General features: G+C 36.9%; 1 protein-coding gene across 1 annotated transcript; it reads left to right on the top strand.

Moving 5' to 3' along the window:
• Positions 1-3,936: 3,936 nt before the first annotated feature.
• Positions 3,937-23,491, top strand: LOC122005903 (brefeldin A-inhibited guanine nucleotide-exchange protein 5-like). The gene is made up of 33 exons (XM_042561150.1): positions 3,937-4,312; positions 5,955-6,027; positions 6,674-6,905; positions 7,244-7,365; positions 7,437-7,495; positions 12,546-12,603; positions 12,688-12,772; positions 12,860-13,045; positions 13,171-13,229; positions 13,317-13,386; positions 13,462-13,530; positions 13,662-13,784; positions 13,944-13,997; positions 14,110-14,198; positions 14,380-14,476; positions 14,564-14,662; positions 14,752-14,961; positions 15,117-15,227; positions 15,298-15,482; positions 15,575-16,201; positions 16,341-16,758; positions 17,198-17,437; positions 17,543-17,666; positions 17,743-17,891; positions 18,973-19,329; positions 19,481-19,647; positions 19,820-20,082; positions 20,215-20,360; positions 20,964-21,086; positions 21,161-21,297; positions 21,373-21,640; positions 21,920-22,015; positions 22,957-23,491. Exons 1-33 carry the CDS (start codon positions 4,201-4,203, stop codon positions 23,017-23,019), a joined length of 5,271 nt encoding a protein of 1,756 aa, XP_042417084.1. The 5' UTR covers positions 3,937-4,200; the 3' UTR covers positions 23,020-23,491.
• Positions 23,492-23,655: the final 164 nt, after the last annotated feature.

Here is a 23,655-nt window from a genome sequence, read left to right on the forward strand (position 1 = left end):
CTGGTGTTGGGAAGTCCAAGTAGGTCAAAGGATTGACTGGATACTTGGCATGAGGAAATCCAGATGGGTCAAGGTTGACCAGACATCTGGTGGAAGACCAAGTAGGTCAAGGGAGTGACCATACTTGGCACGACTAGAAAAGTCCAAGTGGGTCAAAGGGATTGACCGGACACTTGGTGGGAAGTCCTAGCGGTCAAAGGGTGACCGGATGCTAGGCATGATGTACCAACGGGTCAAGGTTGACCGGTGTTGGTTTGGTAGACTTGGGACTTGGTTTGGGCAAAACCAAGCTTTGGATCGATCGATGGATCGATCCAAGCCTTTCTTAGCAGAGAGCCTCCGGATCGATCCGTGGATCGATCCGATGTCCCAATCGATCGGTGGATCGATTGGGACCTGGCGATAAGCGCCGGATCGATCCGTGGATCGATCCAGCGTTTACAGAGGCGCTCTGGATCGATCCATGGATCGATCCAAAGTCTCCCCGATCGATTGGGAACATTCGAATCGATCGGGATCCGACCGTTGGCGTCGATAAAGGCCGCAGGCGCACGATTCCTTCGGTATCGCTTCTCCGATTCACTCCAGATCTTTCGCCAACTTCTCCAGAGCGCTCTCAAAGATCAGATCGCCAGTTCTTGAAGGATCTTGGAAGCTTTCCAAGTCAAGAGGCGGATCAAAGGCAAGAAGAGAAGCTAGGGTTAGGGTTTTCTGTACTCATTGTAAGCTTTGTGCTTGTATTTTGTTTCACTTTCCTTTCTTCTTGTACTGAGAGTCTTGTAGGGCTTCTCCGCCCTCGGTAGTTACCGAAAAGGAGTGTTTTCATAGTGGAGGGTGCGTGCGTGATGTGGATCCTTGGATTAGTCACCTCTTGTGAGGTGGATACCAAGTAAACCAACCTTGTTAGCGTTGTGTGTTTGTTTCTGTTATTTTCCGCTGCATATCCTTGAAGAAACAAGCCACGCCGAGCGACGAGCACGCTACGAGCTATTCACCCCCCCTCTAGCTACTTTTGGTCCTAACAGACCCATCGGTGAGGTTTGGCGAATGACATTTGAACAATCTTCACATGCTGGAACACATTCGGTCCACGGGATTGATGGCAATGGTTGGTTATGGGCCCCTTATGCTGGACGAGAGGAGGGGGGAGCCTTACATTTTGCGATGAAGGTTGGAATAGGTGTGACAACTTCTTTCTTCCAAGCTACTTGGGTCTCTTTCACATTAATGTACTTGGTTGCCCTCCCTAACAAGCTATCGAAGACTTTAGGAGGCTTCCTCACCAAGAAGAGAAAGAAGTCTCTATCACTAAGTTCTTGGAAAAATGCGCTCTCCAAAATCTCTAGAGTGACAAAGGGGGCAATCCATAACAACTTGATTAAATCGCTTGATATAAACCCTTAATGCTTCTTTTAGTTCTTGTTTGAGGGAGAACAAACTCATAGTAGTCTGTGGTACCTCCGACAACTGGAAAAATGGTAAAGAAATACCTTTTTAAAATCCTTGAAGTTGCTGATAGAGTTTGTAGGTAGACGGTTGAACTATCTTTGAGCGAGACTAAAGAGAATCGTCAAAAACACTCTACACTTTACACTGTCAATGTATTGGTGCAACATGATATCATTTTCAAATTTTAGCAAATGATTTTCTTGGTTAGTTGCTCATCCGTACTCTCCTATGGTGAGCAGTCGGAAATGGCGTGGTAGTTTATCCTCTAAAATTTCTATAGAGAAAGAAGTACCTGGTTCTTCGGAGGAATCCATAGCGGTGGGGACCTTTTCTTTTTTAGGATCTCAAGCGGGAGCATCATCGGAGGAAGACCCCTGGGGTTGTTTGGGACACACAAGCTCTTCAAACGGTATTTAAAACAAGGCCCAATGGTACACGATCGAGGATGGCGGGACAAAGGGGAAGCTGGTCGACTACCATGGAGCACGGGGAACACTGGTTATTAGTTACTGAGTAGGGGGAAAGCCAATCGATTGGTATGGTCGTGCCCTTCGATCCTCTATGTGGGGTCCTATTATGGATAATGTGGGGTCATTTGACAAAGGAAGCTCAGTTGCCTGTTGTTGTTGCGTCACTGTTGTGCCTTCGCAGCTACTAGTAAATCAAGATCCTCTTGCATTAAGGTGATGGTTGTGAGTCTTCCAACATCTTCTATGTTCACATTTTATAATCAAGTGTAGTTCCCACAAACGGTGTCAAATTTGTTTTTGTCTGAAATCGGTGAAGATGTGCAGCTGGTGAGGTGGACAACATGCTAAACGCAAGAGGAGCTTGAAGTGGGGGAGTCCAAAGTCTCAAGCTAGCCTACCACATTATAGGAAACCAATAGAGAATGAAATGTTAGTAGACGAGCCAAGGATGAGTTCTCAGCGTAGTTACTTGGACGCTCAAATCAATTTCGGGGCTAAATCTGAGTAACTATCAAATCGGTGATGATGAACAGTAAAAATGTTGGAAGGCTTACCTGTGCATGGAGAAGCGACCCTTTATATAACACTTTGATCTTGTCCCATGTAACGAGATGTCTCATCATGACAATGTAACCTCCAATGTAACCTATCTTACCACCATGCTTAAATGGTACCAAGCTATCTCCTCGTAGGGATGGTAGGGATGTCTCAAGTATGGATAGTAAAGATATATTTCATGGATTTTCTTACCAACTTCTGCGTGACATTCAATGAGATAATGGGTTGATGGGCCAAATGAATTAACGAGCCTTTAGTGGCTATCATTTAGTAGTGAACACAGGTTGCTTAAGAGACGACATTGTGGGTCTGCAAATGAGGAATTTAAACCTGAATGAACCTCCAAGAGGTTTGAGGCCTTAATGGGCCCCTAATGATGCTCCTTCAGTGGAATCAGCCTTGTTGGAGTCTGATCGGACCAGATATGCTATCATATCTGATTGGCTTTAGGAGGTTGAGCGCTCGTGAGGTCGTTGTAGGAAGATAGGACTCTTAACAGACTTAGAGCGATATTTAAAGACTCAATTACATGGTAGGTCTTAGTCACTCGAAAGCGCAGGGGATTTGTTTCGCGCCACCTCCGATCAAACCTAGGAAACTAGGCCCCTCAAATGTCTGATTGGAACTATCCGACCGATAGGGTAGAGGGAATCATCTTGAGTACTCATTAAAAGACTTGGGACGCTTGTCTATTCGATATGGGTTTCATGGCCCCCGCTAATATCCGGTCAGCACTATCCGCTCGACTTTTGGGGGCCCTGCTCTACATCCCCTAGAAGTTTACCTTGTACCTCTGATCGACCTTTAGGAGTCACCCTGGGATTAGGATACTTAAGTTGATCTTTCTTGAACTTTGATCTTCACGTCAACTAGGCAACTGACTTTATTGTCCGCTTGGAGTTTCTATCTTATTTGTCGTTTTAGTCATTGAGAGGCAATTAATCGAACGTTTCTAGAACTCCCAATCTGGCCTCATAAGTCGCTCGATAATTCAACCTCCAAATATTCTAACTCGACCTTTCGATTCAGCCTCCTAAGTAACTAGACAATTCAGTCTTTTGACTATCCCACTTAACCTTCCCAGTAATCCAATAGCTCAACCTCCTCTGTCACCCTTGAGTTCGATTACGAATTTGTTTCTTGAGCACTTTTGACTTGGATTATTATCCGGAGCTCTCGGACTCTTCTTGGTGTTTCGGATACTTCAAGTTGACTCGACTCTGTGCTCACTCGACTCGACTCCACGAGCTCTTTGGTTCGATCCAACATTATTTCACTTCTAGTCTCTTCTCCTAAATATAATCTTTTGATTCTTTTCCCTTCTGATTCTTCTACTCCATTTCCTTCCTCTTCCGTGGAAGTAAACAGTTACTTGGTCGAGGCCAGTCATGTGCAAAACACGTGTTTGGGTCCTCCGTTTTCAGGGACGGACCGTGATCTTACCGACCGACTTAAGGCACCAAGTGGACCGTGCGCGAGCTCGTTGCGCAGAGACCTTCGCCTAGGACGACCGAGCATCGATCCACAAAGGCAGATCTCCCTCGTTCCTCGCTTCCTCCCATTCCGATCGTGAACTCACCGACGAGGTCGTTGGATCTCGCCATTTCTCCTGCCGGATTTGCCTTCGGATCCGTCGGCCGGGTGCACTCCGTTGCCTTCCCCTGTGTGGGATCGCGTCTTGGAGAGAGGGCGGTCGACGTGGATCTCCGTGCGAGTATTCGCCATGGCGAGCGCCGCAGCTGCTGGGTTCATCACCAGGTCCCTCGAGGCCATGCTCAAGGAGTGCACGGGGAAGAAGTTCCCCAACCTGCAGAGCTCCGTGCAGGCTTGTCTAGGTCGGTTCCGCCGGATCCTGTCTTCGCATTTGGAGTTTGCGTTGTTTCTTTTGTTTGTCATTTCATGCTTTCGTTCTTTTTTGCTTGCCGGAAGCATCCTTGCGTTAGTCGCAAATAGGTAATTGTAGAAGGATCCGACTCTCTCTACGCTCGCGCAGAAATGTCTCTTTGAGTTCGCACTAGAATAGAATGCATCTTTAAAATTATGACCTTTTCATGGTTAGAAATTGGACGAAATTATTGGTTGACTGCGCATGAAAAAAGGGAAGGCGTCTAAGGAACATAGATCAGCACAGATGTTCGTGGATAACGAAGAGTGAACAGAACCTGAGAAGAATATAAATTGAATGAAATAAATCTATAGGAGATCTAGAATGCCTTGGAGTTTGCAGAAAAAATATTGAATGTTAGTACCTAATCAGTCTGAAAGGTAGATATCGATAACACTTAGCTGATGTCAATTCACTCAAACATACAGCTTCTCTAGTGTCTAGATCAAAAGTATGGAGTCCCATTAATGAAAGTACAGCTTCTATAATGGCTAGATGCATCAATGGAATTGAATGCTTGTAATAGATTTGCTATGATTTTGGCATCGCACTTGGAGAGAAAACACCACATGACTGAAGGGCAGATAAAAAGTAATAGTGAACTTAACCCATGAAAATGGTTGTCTGTGCATGAAGTGCTATAAGAGAGAAACATTACCAATTGGGTACCAAATATAGTCATGGCCTGAGTAGCTTAAGGGGTGAATAGTGAACCTTCCTGCTATTCAACACTAAAAGAATTTTGCTAAAGAAAGCTTATTTCGAAGCAATATGTAGCGGAGATAAAAAGACAAGAAATAAACAAGATAATACTTGAATTTAATGTGGTTTGCAACTGTTGTTCCTACTCTCGAATTCACCACTATGTTTTGCCCTTCTCGAACAAATTCTGGAGATGGAGAAACCTCTTACAAGCCCTTTGAGTGATTACAATTGTAGCTCCAGAATGAAGGGGAGAGTTGTACAATAAGGTTCAAAAATTACTCATAAGCTATTTATCTAGTTAACATCTATTCAATTTTCCTCCATTCTTGAATTTGACCAATCTTTTAACATGTATTCTTATGATCAATAATGTTTTGCACTTATCCCACCACCACTAACTCTCTTCATGTATCACACATTCTAAGAAGATTTATTCTTCCTTTATCCTACCTTTAAAAAGTTAGGTTGTTATATAACATTCCAATATCTGGTTCTTGTGAAACTAGAAATGAAATTTTGAATTCTTATAATTCCTGATACATACAGTGGCATTAGTTGCGTTGACTGGTTAAACGTTCCCTTTGTATGGTGACGTTAATTAGATGTAATTTTGTTAACATTTCTGATAGAAATACTTATCTAACTATGTTAATGTAATCAATGTAATTCTTTTTGTTAAACTTAGTTTTAATAATGAGATTTAGGAGAATCCGAAATTGGAATTTGTATTGTAAAAACTGTTGTTAAGATTGAATTTGACCATTTGTAATCTGAATAGTCTCCTTTTCATTTTTTCTATGTTCTTATACTTTGGTAGCTTAATATTACAACTAACTTCAAGCTGATACATTCTATGTTAACCAATTGTGTTTGTGGTCCACTTTCAGACAACATGAAGGAGACTAAACAGGAAGTGGCTTCTGACAAGAAACATGCTGCAAGCACGGCTGAGGAAGAAAGGTCCCTTTAACTTATTATTGACATGCTATGTTTTCTTGTAGGATATGCATTTGGTCTCTTGTGGGACCATTCACTGTTGCTGTACATATCTATTAGCTTGAAGGTTATATTAGGTTCTTGGTTTTTGGTCTGATGGCTTTGTGGCTGACTTAGTATCAACTATTTCACTGCTGACCTGCTATTAAAAGTGGCAAAGCGGGCAAACCAAGTATGAACCATCACGGGTTGTGTGAGGCATGACCCATGATGTCATGGTCTGGCTTCCAGGCCTCGTTGGCCCGTGATCAGGCCTTCCTGGCTAGGTTTTTAAAATAAAATAGTATAAAAATATATAAAACATAAAAAAGGGGGAAAAAATCAGAAAATAATGTATATATATATATTTCTATTTTTAAATTAATCATTTTTTTTAATATTTTTATTTGTGGGTGAGGCTTGATACATAAGTCGACCCAACCGGCCAAGCTACCTCTGCGCAGCCCGACCCACAAATTTCCACCTTTACCTGCTACTATAAATGTCTGTTAGTTAACATAGTCCATCAATAATTCTGGGTTACAATAACAATTTTTGGTGTTTAGCTATGTTTCTTTTTTATTGTTTGCTTGATAAAAATTTACAAATCTTAACCAGCTATTGTTAACAGTGGCAGTGATGGTGGTGATGCCTCATTGAAAGAAGGGGATGGTCCAGTCACGTCTACTGAAAATGATTGTGTCACTAAGTCTCAGGAGAGCAGCGAACCTATTATAGCAGCTTTAGCAAATGCTGGGCACACCTTAGACAGGGCTCAAACTGACCTTATCTTAAAGCCACTGAGGCTCGCATTTGAGACCAAAAATATAAAACTTTTGGAGCTTGCGCTTGACTGTATTCATGTATGTTGCTCCAGTTACTTTTCTCTTCTGCAAATTCCATTGCTACTTTAGAAATAAGTATCAACTTTTCTCATTCCCTTTTCACATTTATTTTTAATATATGTAATAATAATGCTTTTCATATTCCTCATGATGTTTTTTCTTTGATGGATTATTGGTTTTCCTTATTTAGCACACAAAGGTAAACAACTTGTTTTTCGTCACTAAAATGAATTTTCCCTTTTTTTTTTCTTGATGCCACTATAATCTCTTGTCAGGTTATTAAGCCCAACAACTTGGATGTTGTACTTCTGATGCTTGTACCTATAGTGCATCTGACGCAATTTTCATTTTGGCAGAAACTTATAGCTTATGATCATTTAGAGGGTGATCCTGGACTGGAAGGTGGCCAAAATGCTACTTTATTTACAGATATTCTCAACATGGTCTGTGGCTGTGTTGATAATTCATCATCTGATAGGTAATATCATTTTTGTCTTTTTTCCTTTCTGTTTTTTTACCAATTATCTTAACCTTGGGTTGCATTTGCAGTACCATAGTACAAGTTTTGCAGGCACTTCTAACTGCTGTATCATCGACGAGATTTAGAGGTACTTTAATAATAGTCTTTCTGTTCTTGTTCTCCAAAGAGTGATGCCAAATTTCTAACCACCTTATGGTACTAATTTGAGTAGTCAAGATGTAATTATTTTTGTCTTTAATAATAATTTTACTGAAAAACACTTCTTTTTTGCTTGTCAGAAATTCGTACAAACATGTTATCCATTCTTGTCTTTATAATTCTAAGTTTTGCTATTGTATTACAACTATTTCATCAATTGCTGTAACATACCATGCTCGATAATCACGAAATTTGCAAATATATCATATGCAAGCAATGAAAAATTCATTAATGGTTGGCTTTGATAAACATATCCTAGGGCCATGATAAGCAAGGCATCCACAGTAGTTGGGACCACCAGCTAGTGTGAATAATGAGCTGAGAACAATTCCCTATAGCATCCATCCTTCCCAAAGGTTCTCAGTTTATGTTAATCATGCCCTGGTGCTATGAGTCTATAATTTTAATTCTAAATCCCCAGATAGTCCCCTCTAGCGTAATATAGTTTTTTATTATCGTCATCTTACAGTCACACCTCTAAGGTTTGTATATTTACAATTAAACTCTATTCTATTTATAATTAGATTTTGAACACTCACCCTCAAATTGGTTCAAAATTATTATAAAAATTCAAGTTTGTTATAAAAATGCCCAATTCTAGGGCCTCTCGAAGACTTGTCTAGTAAAATTCAAAGACTTGGCTAGTAAAGCCTGCTAATTGATCATTGAAATTAATTTAAAAGGCAATCAATCTCAATATATGCCATCCTCTCATAAAGACCGGAAGCAATGTGTTTAGCTTCATTGACGTTACAGGAGCATTATCATTAGGTTTGAGCTAGATGAGGTTGTATAGCTTTATTCTCAACCTCTAAGATTTGAGTAGTTGGCTTTGAAGAAAGCACCTATACTCGTTTGGTATTTCAATGGGATGTTCAGTGATAAAGAGCCCACAGTCAACAAGGCCTGCCTAGAAGACGAAGCTATTTTGAATAATTAGGAGCTCTATAAATCTGGATTTCCTTTATTTGAAAATCAAGGTGTACGAGAGAGGAAACTAGAACAAATCAGCAAGAAACTGAGTGGAAGGCTAGCCTTGAGAATTTGTAGATATTAAGAATCACAGAAGAGTCCAATGAAATGGAGATCAGCATCTGGAGGATATGCTGAAAGAAATCAGCAGAAGGAAACATAGACTAAAAGAAGATGGCTGGAAGAAATCTCAGTGATCTATAGGATAACCATGAGAGGGCTTATCTGCTGCAAGAGAGCCAATCAAAGGAACACTCTAGGAATCAGAGAGGGCAAATCTGATGCAGAAATCTGAGAAGACAGGAAGAAAGGAAGTTGGCACAGATTGTGATGAAGAATGTAGTGAAAAGATCCATAAATCACAGGCTGAAGTGCTGTGAAATTTCGCTCTGATAAAAACAGATGAGAACTTTACAATAATAACCAAGCCTTATTCCGCTAGGTGGGGTTGGCTATAAGAATCATTTTACACCATTGAACTCTATCTCCTATATCATCATCTATATTTAAATAAATTTTATCTTATTTTATTATTGCTAGCCAAGTCTTTTTTGGTCTTCTTCCTCGTTTGATATGCGTGGTAGTCATAGTTTCACATCACCTAAATGCAACATTTATTGGTCGTTTAAGTACATGTCTGTACCATCTTAAACGTGTCTCTTGGAGTTTTTTCTCAATAGATGCAACTTCGACTTCTCTCTAATACTCTCATTTCTTATTCTGTCCATTCTCGTATATCCACACATCCATTTTAACATCCTTATCTTTACAACTCTCATCCTCTACTCATATACTCGAGTCATAGCCCAACATTCAGCTTCATATAACATAACAAGTTAACTGCGGTTTTGTAGAATTTTCGTTTAAGTTTTATAAGTTCTTTACAGTCATATAAAGCACCCGACGCTCTCTTCCATTTCAACCATCCTACTTGTATTCTATATAAGATATTTCAACCATCCTACTTGTATTCTATATAAGACATCTCTCTTAGTTCCTCCATCATTTTGCAAAAATGATCCTAAATATCTAAAGTTATCAGTTTCGAGCAACTCGTCATCTTCTATCTTAACAATTGTCTCATTATGTCTAATATTGTTAAACTTAAATTTCATATATTCTGTTTTTATTCTACTAAGCTTAAAACCTTTCCTTTGTGTTTTCCGCCAAGATTCTAGTTTAGTATTTACTCCTTCACGTGTTTCATTTACCAAAACAATATCATATGTAAACAACATGCACGACTGTGTACTGCACAAGTTCGTCCATAATTAGTGTAAAAAGATAGGGACTTAAAGTTAATTTTTGATGTAACCATATGTTTATTGGAAATGCTTCAGTTACTCTGCCTGAAGTCTTTACTCTAGTCGTTATATCCTCGTACATACCTTTAATTAGTTCAATATATATTACGCTAACATCTCTCTTTTCTAGAATTTTTCATATAATTTCGGACTTTATCATAAGCTTTTTCTAAGCATATCATATGTAGATCTTGTTTTTGCTCCTACATTTTTCAATTAATTGTCTAAGAAGATGTATAACTTCTATTGTCAATCTTTCAAGCATAAACCCAAATTGATTTTTAGTCGCCGTGATCTCCTTATTAGTTTTTTTTCTATTACTTTTTCCCAAAGTTTCATGGTATGACTTATTAGTTTAATACTCTTATAGTTTGCACAATTTTGTACATCTTCCTTGTTTTTATATAAGAGAATTAGAGTACTTATCTTTCATTTATCAGATATTTTTTTTTATTTTTAATATCATGTTAAATAATTTTGTAAGTCATTCAATACCTTGTTTCCTTATACACTTCCATACCTCTATTGGAATATCATTTGGTCGAATGACTTTTCCATTGTGCATCTCATTTAAAGCTTGTTCTACTTCTGAAGTTTGAATTTTACGATAAAAATTTAAATTTCTATACTCATTTGACCTACTTAAATTACTTAAGTTGGTCACCTAAACTTTTATTAAAAAATTGATGAAAATACTTCTTCCACCGCTCTTTTATTTCTCCATCATTTACTGGTACCCTATTACATTCATCTTTAATACATTTTATTTGGATAAGATCTCTGGTCTTCCTTTCTCTCACTTTAGTTATTCTATAAATATCTCTTTCCCCTTTTTTGTATTCAATTTTTGATATAGTCATTCAAAAGTTTCATTGTTTGCTTCATTCACTACTCTCTTAGCTTTTTTCTTGGCTACTGTATATTTTTTTAAAGTTTTTCTTGTTCTTACAAATATATAATTCCTTATAAGTTTTTCATTTGTTCTTCACTTTCTCATGTACTTTCTCATTCTACCACCAAGATTCCTTACTTAGTGGTGTACATCTCTTTGATTCACTAAATACACTTTTAGCTACTAATTTCAACTTTGTACTCCTACTTTCTCCTTAAATATATTTTGCTTTCCATTCTTTAACTTCCATCACTTAATTTTAGGAGTCGTGTATATTTTCTTTTTATTAATACTATTGATTTGAGGCGTATATTCAATACTACTAACTTATGTTGGATAATTAAGCTTTCTTCAGGGATGACTTGCAATTTTTATAAATCTTTTTATCCTTCTTCTTAATAATAAGAAAGTCAATTTGCGATTTATTATTCTCACTTTTGAATGTAATTAAGTGTTCTTATCTTTTCTTAAAAAACGTATTAGCTAATATAAGGTCATATGCTATTGCAAAATCTAATATAGTTTTCCCTTTCTCATTTCTCATTCCAAATTCATAATCCCCATGTACCCTCTCATATTTCTTATTTTTCACTCAGACATGCCCATTAAGATCACCTCCTATTAAAATAATTTCATTTGGCGGAATGTTTTGTAATATTTCATCTAAGTTGTCCCAAAACTTTGATTTGATAGCTTCATCTAATTCTACTTGCGGTGCATATACACTGATTATGTTCATAGTTTCTTTCACCACTATTATCTTAAGGGCTATAATTCTATCTCTTTTTCTAACTACTTATACAACTTCATCCTTTAATGAACTATTTACTTATACAACTTCATCGTATCACTTTCCTTGTAGAATTGTGATGAAGCTGCTGACCTCACAACTCATCATAAAGGATTGAGGCTAGAGAAGAATGTGATTAAGAAGGCTCTAATACCATGTTAATGGGAAAAACTTTAGGTTTAAATCCCTAGTTAATCCCCTATACCTTAATATAGATTATCATTATTGTCATATATTTTGTGTAATAAAGCTCTCTTCTCTTACAATTAGGTCACGAACCTCATCCACATGATTTTTTTATTTCCTCCATAGTATTCAAACCATGCAATTGTATGGGCCTATAGAATATATCTTGTTCAAGTATGGTTGTAAAGGTTTACCATTGTATTTTTTTTTTAAAAAAAAGGAAAAAAAAACTCAGAAGGATTCCATTATCATTTGTTAATTAGCTAATGTGAAAAGTTTCAGTAATTGGTTGTATTCTGCAACTAGATCTGAAGCAGTCAAACTTCAAGTCATTGATCATAGGATCGCTTGCGGCTGTCAAATATCTCATCTTGAGTGTATTGCTAGTTTAATGACAAGCATATAGCCTATGATATATGTATGAGGATGTTTATCTGTCTACACGGACCACATTTCATTACTATAGGTGGAAGAAGTGAGAATGTGAAAGACTCTAAACACTTGGTTATGTGTCTAGAATTTTCTTTATGGACAATATTCAATTTCCAAACTTAACCAGAATAATAATGTAAATGCCCTTTTTATATCATCTTTATATGATAAGGAGATTTATCTGCTTTTTCAAGCTTGGTCATTATATTTCTGGAACTCTTATTTCTATAGATTAATCTGACATGATATTATTAAATGCTTGGATTAATCAGTTAATGCCTCAAATTTGACAAATTATCTTTTAGATGTTATGTGAAAGTATTTTTTTTGTTCTTTCTATAAAAGAAGTGTTCAAATTCTTTTTATCGATTATGCTAAAACAGTAAGTTTTCTTTAAATTCAGTTCATGGAGAACCCTTGCTGGGAGTCATTAGAGTATGCTATAACATTGCTCTCAACAGGTGCTTAAGCTACACTTTTTCCTTGTAAACTGTGAATTTACCGATCCCTTATTGTTGCTTATGCTCTATGATGGTCTACTGCAGTAAGAGTTTAGTAAATCAGGCCACGTCAAAAGCAATGCTAACCCAAATGATCAGTATTGTATTTCGACGAATGGAAACTGATCAGGTTGGATTTGTTATTTTTGTTGATTTACTGGATTGTCCACGTGAAATGAGGGCTTATTGCAGGAAAACTATTTCTTTGGGTGCTTAGGTTCCTGTATCATCTAGTATTGTGCATGCTGCAGCTAGCAACACTAGCGCTGAGACAGTAGAAATATCTAGTAATGAAAAAGATGAGAAAAATAGTGTGGCAGATGCATTATCCAAGAAGCATGAAAATGACACCTCTCCATCTTTAGAGGAGTTTCAGAATTTGGCTGGTGGTGCTGATATCAAGGTGCTTCTATCATGGTTATTATATGGGACTTTTGGAGTTTATTTTTTTATTTTATTGTTTTGCCAAAAGTAATATACGTTGCTTCTTCATTCATCTTATATCTTATTTAAAGACATGATTTGTAGGGTTTAGAGGCTGTTCTTGACCAAGCTGTTCAGCTTGAGGATGGAAAGAAAGTTTCAGAGTAAAAGATGCTTGAATTTTGAATAAATCAATACTTCAGTTGTGGTTTCGAAATTTGATCTAAGAATCTATTGTTTAATCATGTCAGAGGAATTAGTGTAGAGAGCATGACTGTGATGCAGAATGATGCTTTGTTGCTGTTTCGAACACTGTGCAAGGTTTATGCTTGTGAAATTGTTCTTGTAAAGCTTTCTGTACTTTAACTGCCTTATCGTATCGGGGACTATTTGCAGATGGGGATGAAAGAAGAGAGTGATGAGGTGACCACCAAGACAAGGCTGTTGTCTCTTGAGCTTTTGCAGGTTAGCTAGTCTAGATCTAGGACTATCTGGATGTAAGAAATAGAATATACCAAACTACTGTTTACTTAGATTGTTTTAGTCAGTGCATTTTTTCTTCTCACCCTCCTGAATTTGAAATACTAAAATCACAGGGTTTGCTGGAAGGAGTGGACCATTCCTTCACAAAAAACTTCCATTTTATTGACTCTGTTAAGGCATATCTTTCTTATGCTTTATTGCGAGCTTCTGTTTCTTCGTCTCCTCAGGTCTTTCAGGTTATATCTCTTCCCGTTGCTTTCTCCAGCCATTCATTTTGTATTGCACATTAGCTAATTATTGTAGTTCTTGGTTACGTTTTACACTTACAATAATCGCTGTTGCTACACTGCTTAAGTTTGTAAAAGAAAAATCCTCATTCTTATCTTGTTGTGCAGTATGCAACTGGAATATTTGCTGTTCTTTTGCTTCGTTTTAGGGAAAGTCTTAAGGTATTGAACTGTAATCTGGTCATAACCATCTTCTTGTAGATTGTCTTCTAGAAATTTAATCATCTCGCTGTCATGTTAATCTCATCTAAAACACGTGTGGGTTTTTTTCCAGGGAGAAATTGGCATCTTTTTTCCATTGATAATTTTAAAATCACTGGAAAGCAATGAGAGTACACTTAGCCAAAGAACAAGTGTTCTCCGGTAATGCTTCCTTCTTTATATATTACTTTAAGAAAATATGTTATTTTCTTTCTTGATTAAACATTTCTAATTTCAGTTCATTATAATATGGAGTCATTACTTGCCGATTGTTGCCCTGAATTTTTACTCTGCTGTTGCTTTATTACTCATTCTGATGTTTCTTTAATTTAACCTCTGTTAGGATGCTTGAGAAAGTGTGCAAGGACTCACAAATGCTTGCAGACATATTCGTGAACTATGATTGTGATCTTCAAGCACCAAACCTTTTCGAACGCACGGTAAAATCCAATCATATTATACTAGTGGCTTGAAGGTGAAGCTTGCATTTTATTTTCAAAGTTACTTCTTTCCACTGATCTAAACAGGTAAACGCGCTGTCAAAGATAGCACAAGGAACTGTAACTACAGATCCAAACTCAGTTACTGCTTCACAGATTGCTTCTGCTAAAGGTTCATCTCTTCAGGTATTTTTCTGGAAATTAGGAAATTCTTGTTTTCTTTTCCCCCAAGTTCTTCTTTTAATTTTAATACTTCTAATCATGTATTTATCTAGTGCTTGGTGAGTGTGCTCAAATCACTGGTTGATTGGGAGAAGCTTAAACGAGAATCCGATAAGCACACTAATATAATCCGGTCTCTTGAAGAGGAAGTTTCAGGTAGAGATGTTGCTTCAATTAATGAGCAGAAGAATACTGATGACGGATTAAATCAATTTGAAAAGGCTAAAGCTCACAAATCCACAATGGAAGCAGCCATCTTAGAGGTAACTAAGATATTTGCTTGTCCATTTACCATAAATGTGATGTCTCCAATGATAGCATAATGATTTCTTTTCTTTTGACTCCTAGCTTGATACAGTTTTATTTGATATGGTATCTGTTTATATGGTTAAACATCAACTAGTCTATTTGATTTTAGTTCAACCGAAAGCCTGCAAAAGGGATAGAGTTTTTATTGGCTAACAAGTTGGTTGAGAGTAAAGCTTCTGCAATAGCTCAATTCCTGAAGAGCACTCCTAATTTGGATAAGGTGATCTCCATGGCTAGTTTTTCTGTCTTTTTGTTAAAAAAGGTTTCTAAACTCTGTCTCTCTTTTTCAGGCAATGATTGGTGAATATTTAGGCCAGCATGAGGAACTCCCTCTTTCTGTTATGCATTCATATGTTGATTCCATGAAATTCTCAGGATTGAAGTTTGATACTGCAATTCGTGAATTCTTAACTGGATTTCGACTTCCTGGTGAAGCACAGAAAATTGATAGGATCATGGAAAAGTTTGCTGAGCGGTACAGTTATTGACAATTGGAGATGTGCCACCTCTTTTCATACTTTGTTTTTTCAACTTTTTATGATGTACTCAGCCTTGTTTATTTTGCAGTTACTGTGCTGATAATCCTGGCCTTTTCAAGAATGCAGATACTGCTTATGTTCTTGCATATGCAGTTATAATGTTAAATACCGATGCTCACAATCCAATGGTTTGGCCAAAAATGTCAAAATCTGATTTTATACGTATGAATTCTGTCAGTGATGTGGAAGAGTGTGCACCACAGGAGCTCCTAGAGCAGATATATGATTCAATTGTTAAAGAAGAGATAAAGATGAAAGATGATACACCTGATGCAGCTAAAAGCAGCAGACAGAGACCAGAAACAGAAGAGCAAGGCCGCCTTGTCAATATTCTCAATTTAACTCTTCCTAAGAAGAAAAATGGGTTTGATACTAAAGCAGAAAGTGAGAAAATAAAGAAACAAATACAGAACCTTTTCAAAAATAAAGGCGAAAAAAGAGGTGTCTTTTATACCGCTCAGCTGGTTGAACTAGTTAGACCAATGCTTGAAGCTGTTGGATGGCCTCTTCTCGCAACATTTTCTGTAACAATGGAGGAAGGGGATAATAAACCCAGAGTTATTCTTTGCATGGAGGGTTTCAGAGCTGGCATACATCTAACACGAGTTCTTGGGATGGATACGATGCGTTATGCTTTCCTAACATCATTAGTACGGTATGCTTTCTTGTTTGATTCCCATAGAATAAAGCATTCTTAGATACTTGATTATCATTTGCCCTACTACTGAATATCACTAGTGTTTTTTTTTCTGAAATATTTTGATGCAAAATTTTAATTAATTCTGTGTGCATAGATTTACATTCTTGCATGCTCCAAAGGAGATGCGAAGTAAAAATGTGGAAGCATTGCGGACACTGCTTATTCTATGTGATATAGACACTGATTCACTACAAGACACCTGGAATGCTGTCTTGGAATGTGTATCACGGCTAGAATATATCACTTCGACCCCATCCATTGCTATAACTGTGATGCAGGGTTCAAATCAAATATCAAGGGATGCAGTTCTTCAGTCTCTTAAAGAGTTGGCTGGAAAACCAGCAGAGCAAGTCTTTGTGAACAGTGTAAAATTGCCTAGTGATTCAATTGTGGAGTTCTTTACTGCTCTTTGTGGTGTTTCTGCTGAAGAATTGAAACAAACACCTGCCCGAGTCTTCAGCTTACAGAAGCTTGTTGAGATAAGCTATTACAATATGGCTCGCATTCGGCTGGTACTCCTAATTTCTCAGTTTTTGGATGTTTCTTTAATACTTACTGTAGTTCTTCATTCCTTGGCTGGTAGTCCAGTAAAATCTAGACACACTGTTCCTGATGCCATTAAGATAGTGAATTTCAAGGTCCTATATCACTTCCAAACTAGAATATCATACAGCAGTGGAGATATATGTTGAAGTAGCAGTTATGAATTGCTACCTAATTTGTTCATACTTGTACTTGGTTAGGGTAGCATATTGCTTTTCTCATTTTGATATCATCTACTAGTTGGCCATGTTCACATAATCACTACTCAAATATAGATTAACCGTAGTGAATTGCATATTCAAATGGATGTCTGGACCTTGATTTTTTCATTTTCATGAAATGTTCTGTTTCATCATTTCTTAAATGACTGGTTGGTGGTTATCTTGACTACAATTGTGATGGCTTTAGGTATGGGCTAGAATATGGTCTGTCTTGGCCCAACACTTCATTTCCGCTGGTAGCCATCGTGAGGAAAAAGTTGCTATGTATGCCATCGATTCACTGAGACAACTTGGTATGAAGTATCTGGAGCGTGCTGAGCTGACCAACTTCACCTTCCAAAATGACATTTTGAAACCTTTTGTCATTCTTATGCGGAATAGCCACAATGAAAAAATCCGCAGTCTAATTGTTGATTGCATTGTTCAGGTAATCCTTGTTCAATAGATGGATAGAATTTGTTATGTGTTGTTTGTTTTATCCTGTTGTTCATCATGACTGCTAAACAAAGAAATTTTTTTCCTGACATTCCAGATGATTAAATCAAAGGTGGGTAGCATTAAATCAGGCTGGCGGAGTGTGTTCATGATCTTCACTGCAGCAGCAGATGATGAATTGGAATCGATTGTTGATAGTGCATTTGAAAATGTTGAACAAGGTGACAACACAGCTCTGCTAAACTTATCTTTAAGTTTCTTTTAAATTTTGACGAAGCTATGACTTTGCATCTGCAGTTATCTTGGAACACTTTGACCAGGTTGTTGGTGACTGCTTTATGGATTGTGTGAATTGCCTCATTCGTTTTGCGAATAACAAAATTTCTCCTCGCATAAGCTTGAAAGCAATTGCTCTTCTCCGTATATGTGAAGATCGGCTTGCTGAGGTTTGTAATAACAAGATGTTTCTGCATATTCTGGCATATTTCTGAACAATTATCTATGGAAACTATCATAATTTTTTCCCCCTAAAATTATGTGCAAAACTTTCTCCATTTATTTTTATTTGTTTAGTTGTCTTATTAAATAAAGAACATCTATGGTTGATACTCTAGACATGAGATCAAATGGATTCTTAGAAAATATCAGTTTCATTTACAATGCTCTTATTAAGAATTCTTTTCTAAAATTTCATGGTATGACACATCACCTTGATCTCTTTGTAATTAGAATTTTAGAATGATAACATATTACCTTTATTCGTATGATTTGGTACTAAAAATATTCCTCAGACGCCATCTTAAATCTAAAATAATTGTTAAATAGTTTAGTTGGCAATTGTACTTTGATCTAAATTAAATTCTTCCACTCCAAATTTCAATAGGTGCTTTGACATACACTTTTATATATGCCCATTTTCTTTAAAGCTACTTTATTCTTATTAGATCCAATATTGTGAACATATATTTAACTTACCATAGAAGAGGAGTCTTGACGCAATGGTAAAGTTGATGCCATGTGACCTTGAGGTCATGGTTTGAGTCGCAAAAACAACCTCTTGCAAAATGCAAGGGTAGGTTGCATAGAAAAGATCCAATGTGGTCCGACCCTTCTCCGGAACCCTGCACTGGCAGGAGCTTCGCTTTATATTTAGCTTTCTTTATTTTTCAGTTGTAAAATCAATTTTCTTGTAGAGTTCTCATGAAATGATTTATAATTTGTTTTCCATCTTTCCTTAGTTCCAATATTATTTCCATATTTGATGTGTCTTATATTATCTAAGTCTTTATGTATTTTCCCCAACTCTAGCAATCCTATTAATATCTTTCTCCAATAAAGTCCACATAGATATTTCACTCGTACATAAGCTTAATACTTCAACTTCCTGTTCCTTATGTCTTTTGGCTTTTTAAATTTGGTTTGTTTTACTATGATAGATTGTTTACTTTGAAAATCTAGTAAGCACTTCCCTAATCTTTAAACAAAGTAGCTTTTAAACATTTTTCTTCTGATTATTCTTGTGCTCAGGGATTTATACCTGGTGGAGCCCTGAAACCAGTGGACGGTGGGCTAGAATCAAGCTTTGATATAACAGAGCATTACTGGTTTCCTATGTTAGCTGGATTATCTGATCTAACATTGGACTCCAGATTAGAAGTTCGAAACTGTGCACTAGAGGTGCTGTTTGATTTGCTGAATGAGAGAGGAAGGAAATTTTCCTCTGCTTTCTGGGAGAGTATTTTTCATCGGGTCCTTTTCCCAATATTTGACCATGTACGACATGCTGGTAGAGATGGTATTGCCTCCACTGATGAGGAATGGCTTAGGGAAACTAGCATCCATTCACTCCAGTTGCTCTGCAACCTTTTCAATACTTTCTATACGGTATCTACGATATCTCTTTTTTACGACATGTGAAAAATTAACATTTCATGTGTTTCACAACTTATAAGCAAAATAACTACCAGTTGTGTTCTATCGTTTCCTTTCTTTAGTTAAAGCATCACACTGTATTTTTCTTTCTGGCTTTCCACAGGAAGTTTCTTTTATGCTCCCACCACTTCTGGGATTTCTTCTTGATTGTGCCAAGAAAACAGATCAGAGCGTGGTTTCCATTTCACTGGGAGCCCTTGTACATCTTATTGAGGTTGGGGGTCATCAATTTAATGATAGTGATTGGGATACTTTGTTAAAAAGCATTAGGTATGTTATTTGTAATTCATTATAACCACTTATTTCTTATTTTGCCCTTTATCTGTTCTTGTCCAACTTTGTCAAAAATGCATTAGATATGCAATTTGTGAACTTGTAATATCTATTACCCTTTTTCGTTATTTGGTCCCTTATCTGTTCTTGTACAACTGTTAAATATTAGAGATGCATCCTACGCAACTCAACCTCTTGAGCTTCTCAATTCTTTGGGATTTGTAAACTCAAACAACCAGACAGTCGTATCAAAAGATTCAGAAGCTAAAGACAGTGACAGTCCATTTAAAACCCTTGACGATAGGAAGGAAGAGGGAGTCTTGGAGAACCGATACTTATCTATTAATCCTGAAGACTCTGGGCAAGCAATCAGCACAACTAAGGATCATCAGGGTAGTAGCAATCTCCCAACCAACTTAGAGGAATCTAATGGTATGTTGCAATTTAAGTGAAATACGCTAAGAGTAATCTACAGATGCATATTCACGTAGTTAAATTTGTGATATTTAATTTTTCTAGAGCCCATATTTTAATTTTCTTATATGGGCTTTCCATCACCCTCAGGTGGCTCACCTAAGCCTGCTGAAGCTTCAGATTTCCAGCGTAGTCAAACATTTGGTCAAAGGTTTATGGATAATCTTCTTCTTCGAAATCTCACGTCTAAACCAAAGAACCGCACAATTGATGCTGGCTCAGCTTCACCTACAAAGGTTTGTCATCATCTATTTACTGATAAATCAATATAATATCTGATATGTTATTTAACATTTTTGTGTTGTATGTCTTACAAAACTTGCTTGGCAAACAAAATGCTTGTATAGTTCTGATGAATTTTCATATTTAAAATGATAAAAACACGTGCGGGAACTGTCTTTCCAAATATCTTGGAATTATATTGATTGTGTTTCTAAAATGGTTGTGTTTCTAAGTTCCACCTTGTTACTAGATTGCCTTTATAGCCTAGTGTAGTATTTAGCATAATATACAAGCCAAAACTCTGGATTATCTTGTCAAACTCACTGTGAATTGGTATCATGTGTTAGCTTTTATCCAACCACTAGTTTCATATCAAAATATTTGGAATGCATTTCTACATGGAAGCTTTGATTCACAGTCAAATTCCATAGTAACTGCGACAGGAAAGAATCTACATGACTGCAAAATGTTTAGTGTCATTCTTGTTGAAATATTACTAAAAAAAAGAAAACTCTACAGTTGCAGTCTCTCATTTCTTGATATAGAATTGGATTGATCATAAGTTTTTCTTTATTTGATATGACCTGCATGATTCTATGTGCGGAATGTATATGCAGAGTATTGATGTCGCAGAATCCATTCCCGATGATAGTGATGATGAAGAAAATTCAATGACGGAGACTATTAAAGGAAAATGCATTACCCAACTACTATTATTAGGTGTTATTGATATCATACAGGTAAACATGATTAAATGGTTGATATATTTCTTTACTATTAGAGTGGCTATCTCATCAGTGTTGGTATGCTGCAGAAGAAATACTGGAACAAGTTGAACACCCATCATAAGATCGCAGTTATGGACATCTTGCTGTCTCTTGTGGAGTTTGCTTCTACATATAATTCACCATCAAATCTAATAATACGCATGCAGTACCTACCCACAGAAAGGTATTGTCAAGCCAGAATATTTGAGATATTTCTATCAATTTGTTAGCCAGTCTAACTTTTGAGATGATTCTTCAGACTACCACTAAATCTTCTCCGCCAGGAAATGAGAGGAACTTCCATTTATTTAGAAATTTTACACAAGTCAACTGGAACAGATAATAATAACAACAGTCATGAACCGCTGAATTCTGAAGAGAAGCTCTTAAGTGCAGCGGAGGAGAAACTGGTCTCTTTCTGTGGTCAGATTTTAAAGGAGGCTTCTGATCTCAAACCAAGTACAGGGGAGGCTGGTAGCGCAAACATTCATCGAGTACTTGACCTGAGAGCACCAGTTATTGTTAAGGTAGACATTAATATATTTACATATATAACCTTCAAAGATTATTTGTCATTGTACGAAATTGATTGCATATAATTCTTACAGTATTTTGTTGAATTGTAAACTTAGAAATTCTTGTCATAATTGTTAATTTAGTAAAACGTTGGTTACTCAGTTTCACAGTAACTGACAGTGTTGCATCTTGTGATAGTCTTGGCATCGTCAGTATTTTCCTTTAACGACAGATTACTTTGTTCTAGTTTGGCTGTATGCTTCTCTGTAATACTTCTGGTTACCTTTCAGGTACTTAAAGGAATGTGCTCTATGAATAACCTCATCTTCAGAAGGCACCTCAGAGAGTTCTATCCTCTAATCACGAAACTTGTCTGTTGTGATCAGGCAAGTTATTGGTCATCCCATTTCAACGGAAATATTTTTTTCCCCTGCATGATCTTTACTAGTTTTCAATAAATTTATTTAGCCTGATACATGGATAGGATGGTGTGCAAGGGCCCTGGATGCGTGATCGCGTGAAGGGCTCTTGCTCCTTTCATGTATGAATCTTGGCATGATTCTTAATGTGCTTTATTTTTTTTTTTTAAAAAAAATGAAAGTTGATCGGTGTCAATTATATGGGGTATCAATTTGTGTTAAAATCTGTGTTGTAGGTGGTACCAAATAGTAGTGTTGAAAATCTATCGATTCATTCATAGCTTATAGGTGCTAGCAATTTGTGTTACAAATGTTAGCAATCTATATTACATGTACTGAATTGTGTTACAGATGGTACCAATCTATGTTGTAGGTGGTAGCAAATAGTAGTATTGTAGATGGTACAGCACTACAACAATAGATAGGTACAGCCTACAGAATCGATACCACCACAACAGAGATTGATATCACCTGTAATACAAATGGATACCATCTGTAAATTGCCGACTTTTAAAAAAATGATACTTGAAGATTCAACTACAAATCTCGCCAAGATTCGGGTGTGAAATGAGCAAGGGTTCTTCATGCGATATCACTTATATGGCCCTTGCATGCAAGTCCTATCCCTTTTACATGCAAATATTGATAAGACTTTTCTTTAATATTGAAATGTTTCCAATATTGCAAGTTGCTTTTTGTCATTTCAAAGAATGGGAAAAAGTTTTCCATTTGGATCACATCTGCGACGATGTGCAAACTTTGAGTGCCTTTTTCGTTCCTGAATATATTTACTCATTGCCAACTTGGTAAACCACAAGTAGAAATCTGTAATTTATGGGTTAATGTAAGACCAACAATTTTAAGATTCATCAGTATGACTTAACTCATATGTGCCTTCATTGTTTCAGATGGAGGTTCGTGGAGCCGTTGGAGATCTCTTCAGTACACAGCTCACTCCCCTTCTGCCATAACATATGTTTCTACTCTATTTCGACCGTACAACGTTGCAATTTTTCAGTAGCTGCCATGTGAAGTAGAAACTCTTCGAAGATGTTTATCCTATCGAACAGGGTGCCAATAGTTTTTGGTGTATGCCTTCCTGGATACCATAAACAACCAGCATAGAAGAGGGAATGCTAGTTTGGGTAGATCTGCTGAAATATATGGCGTGTCAAATTGCTCGATAGTTTTTTCAGTATCCAGGGTTTATTTTTTTGTGAAGGCTTGGTTCGCCTCATTTAGGCCTAGCTCATCCGTAAGCTCTTTAGAAACGGGGTTTTGGCATCTAAATAACCTTTTCATTCACAATTTCTCTTCACCTTTTGATTCTTGCAACACTCACTCTTTTTCCATGCAATAGTTTTGTGCATATTGAATAATTCAACGAGCAAAAGAGTGTTATTTTTTAATCTTATCATACTATGTCATCATTTTTCACGATGTTTATTTGGTAACCGTGGAGATTGTGTTTTGATTCGAATAATTTCTCTTTTTACCTTATTTTTTAATTTTCAATCAACATTTGTTTACCAAGTGTTATGGATGCGATCTAAAAACAATATTCCCGAATAATTCATATAACAGGAAAAAAAAAGAGAATGTGTTTT

This window comes from Zingiber officinale, chromosome 7B (genome assembly GCF_018446385.1).
Source record: "Zingiber officinale cultivar Zhangliang chromosome 7B, Zo_v1.1, whole genome shotgun sequence".
NCBI classification, from domain to species: Eukaryota; Viridiplantae; Streptophyta; class Magnoliopsida; order Zingiberales; family Zingiberaceae; genus Zingiber; species Zingiber officinale.

What these genes read in the sequence shown, in the direction of transcription:
- LOC122005903 (XM_042561150.1), top strand. Translation starts at nt 4,201, where the DNA reads ATGGCGAGCGCCGCAGCTGCTGGGTTCATCACCAGGTCCCTCGAGGCC. An exon ending in TTGCGCTTGACTGTATTCAT is followed by an intron (nt 6,906 to 7,243) that starts GTATGTTGCTCC and finishes TCATTTTGGCAG; the next exon opens with AAACTTATAGCTTATGATCA. An exon ending in AACTTGTCTGTTGTGATCAG is followed by an intron (nt 22,016 to 22,956) that starts GCAAGTTATTGG and finishes TCATTGTTTCAG; the next exon opens with ATGGAGGTTCGTGGAGCCGT.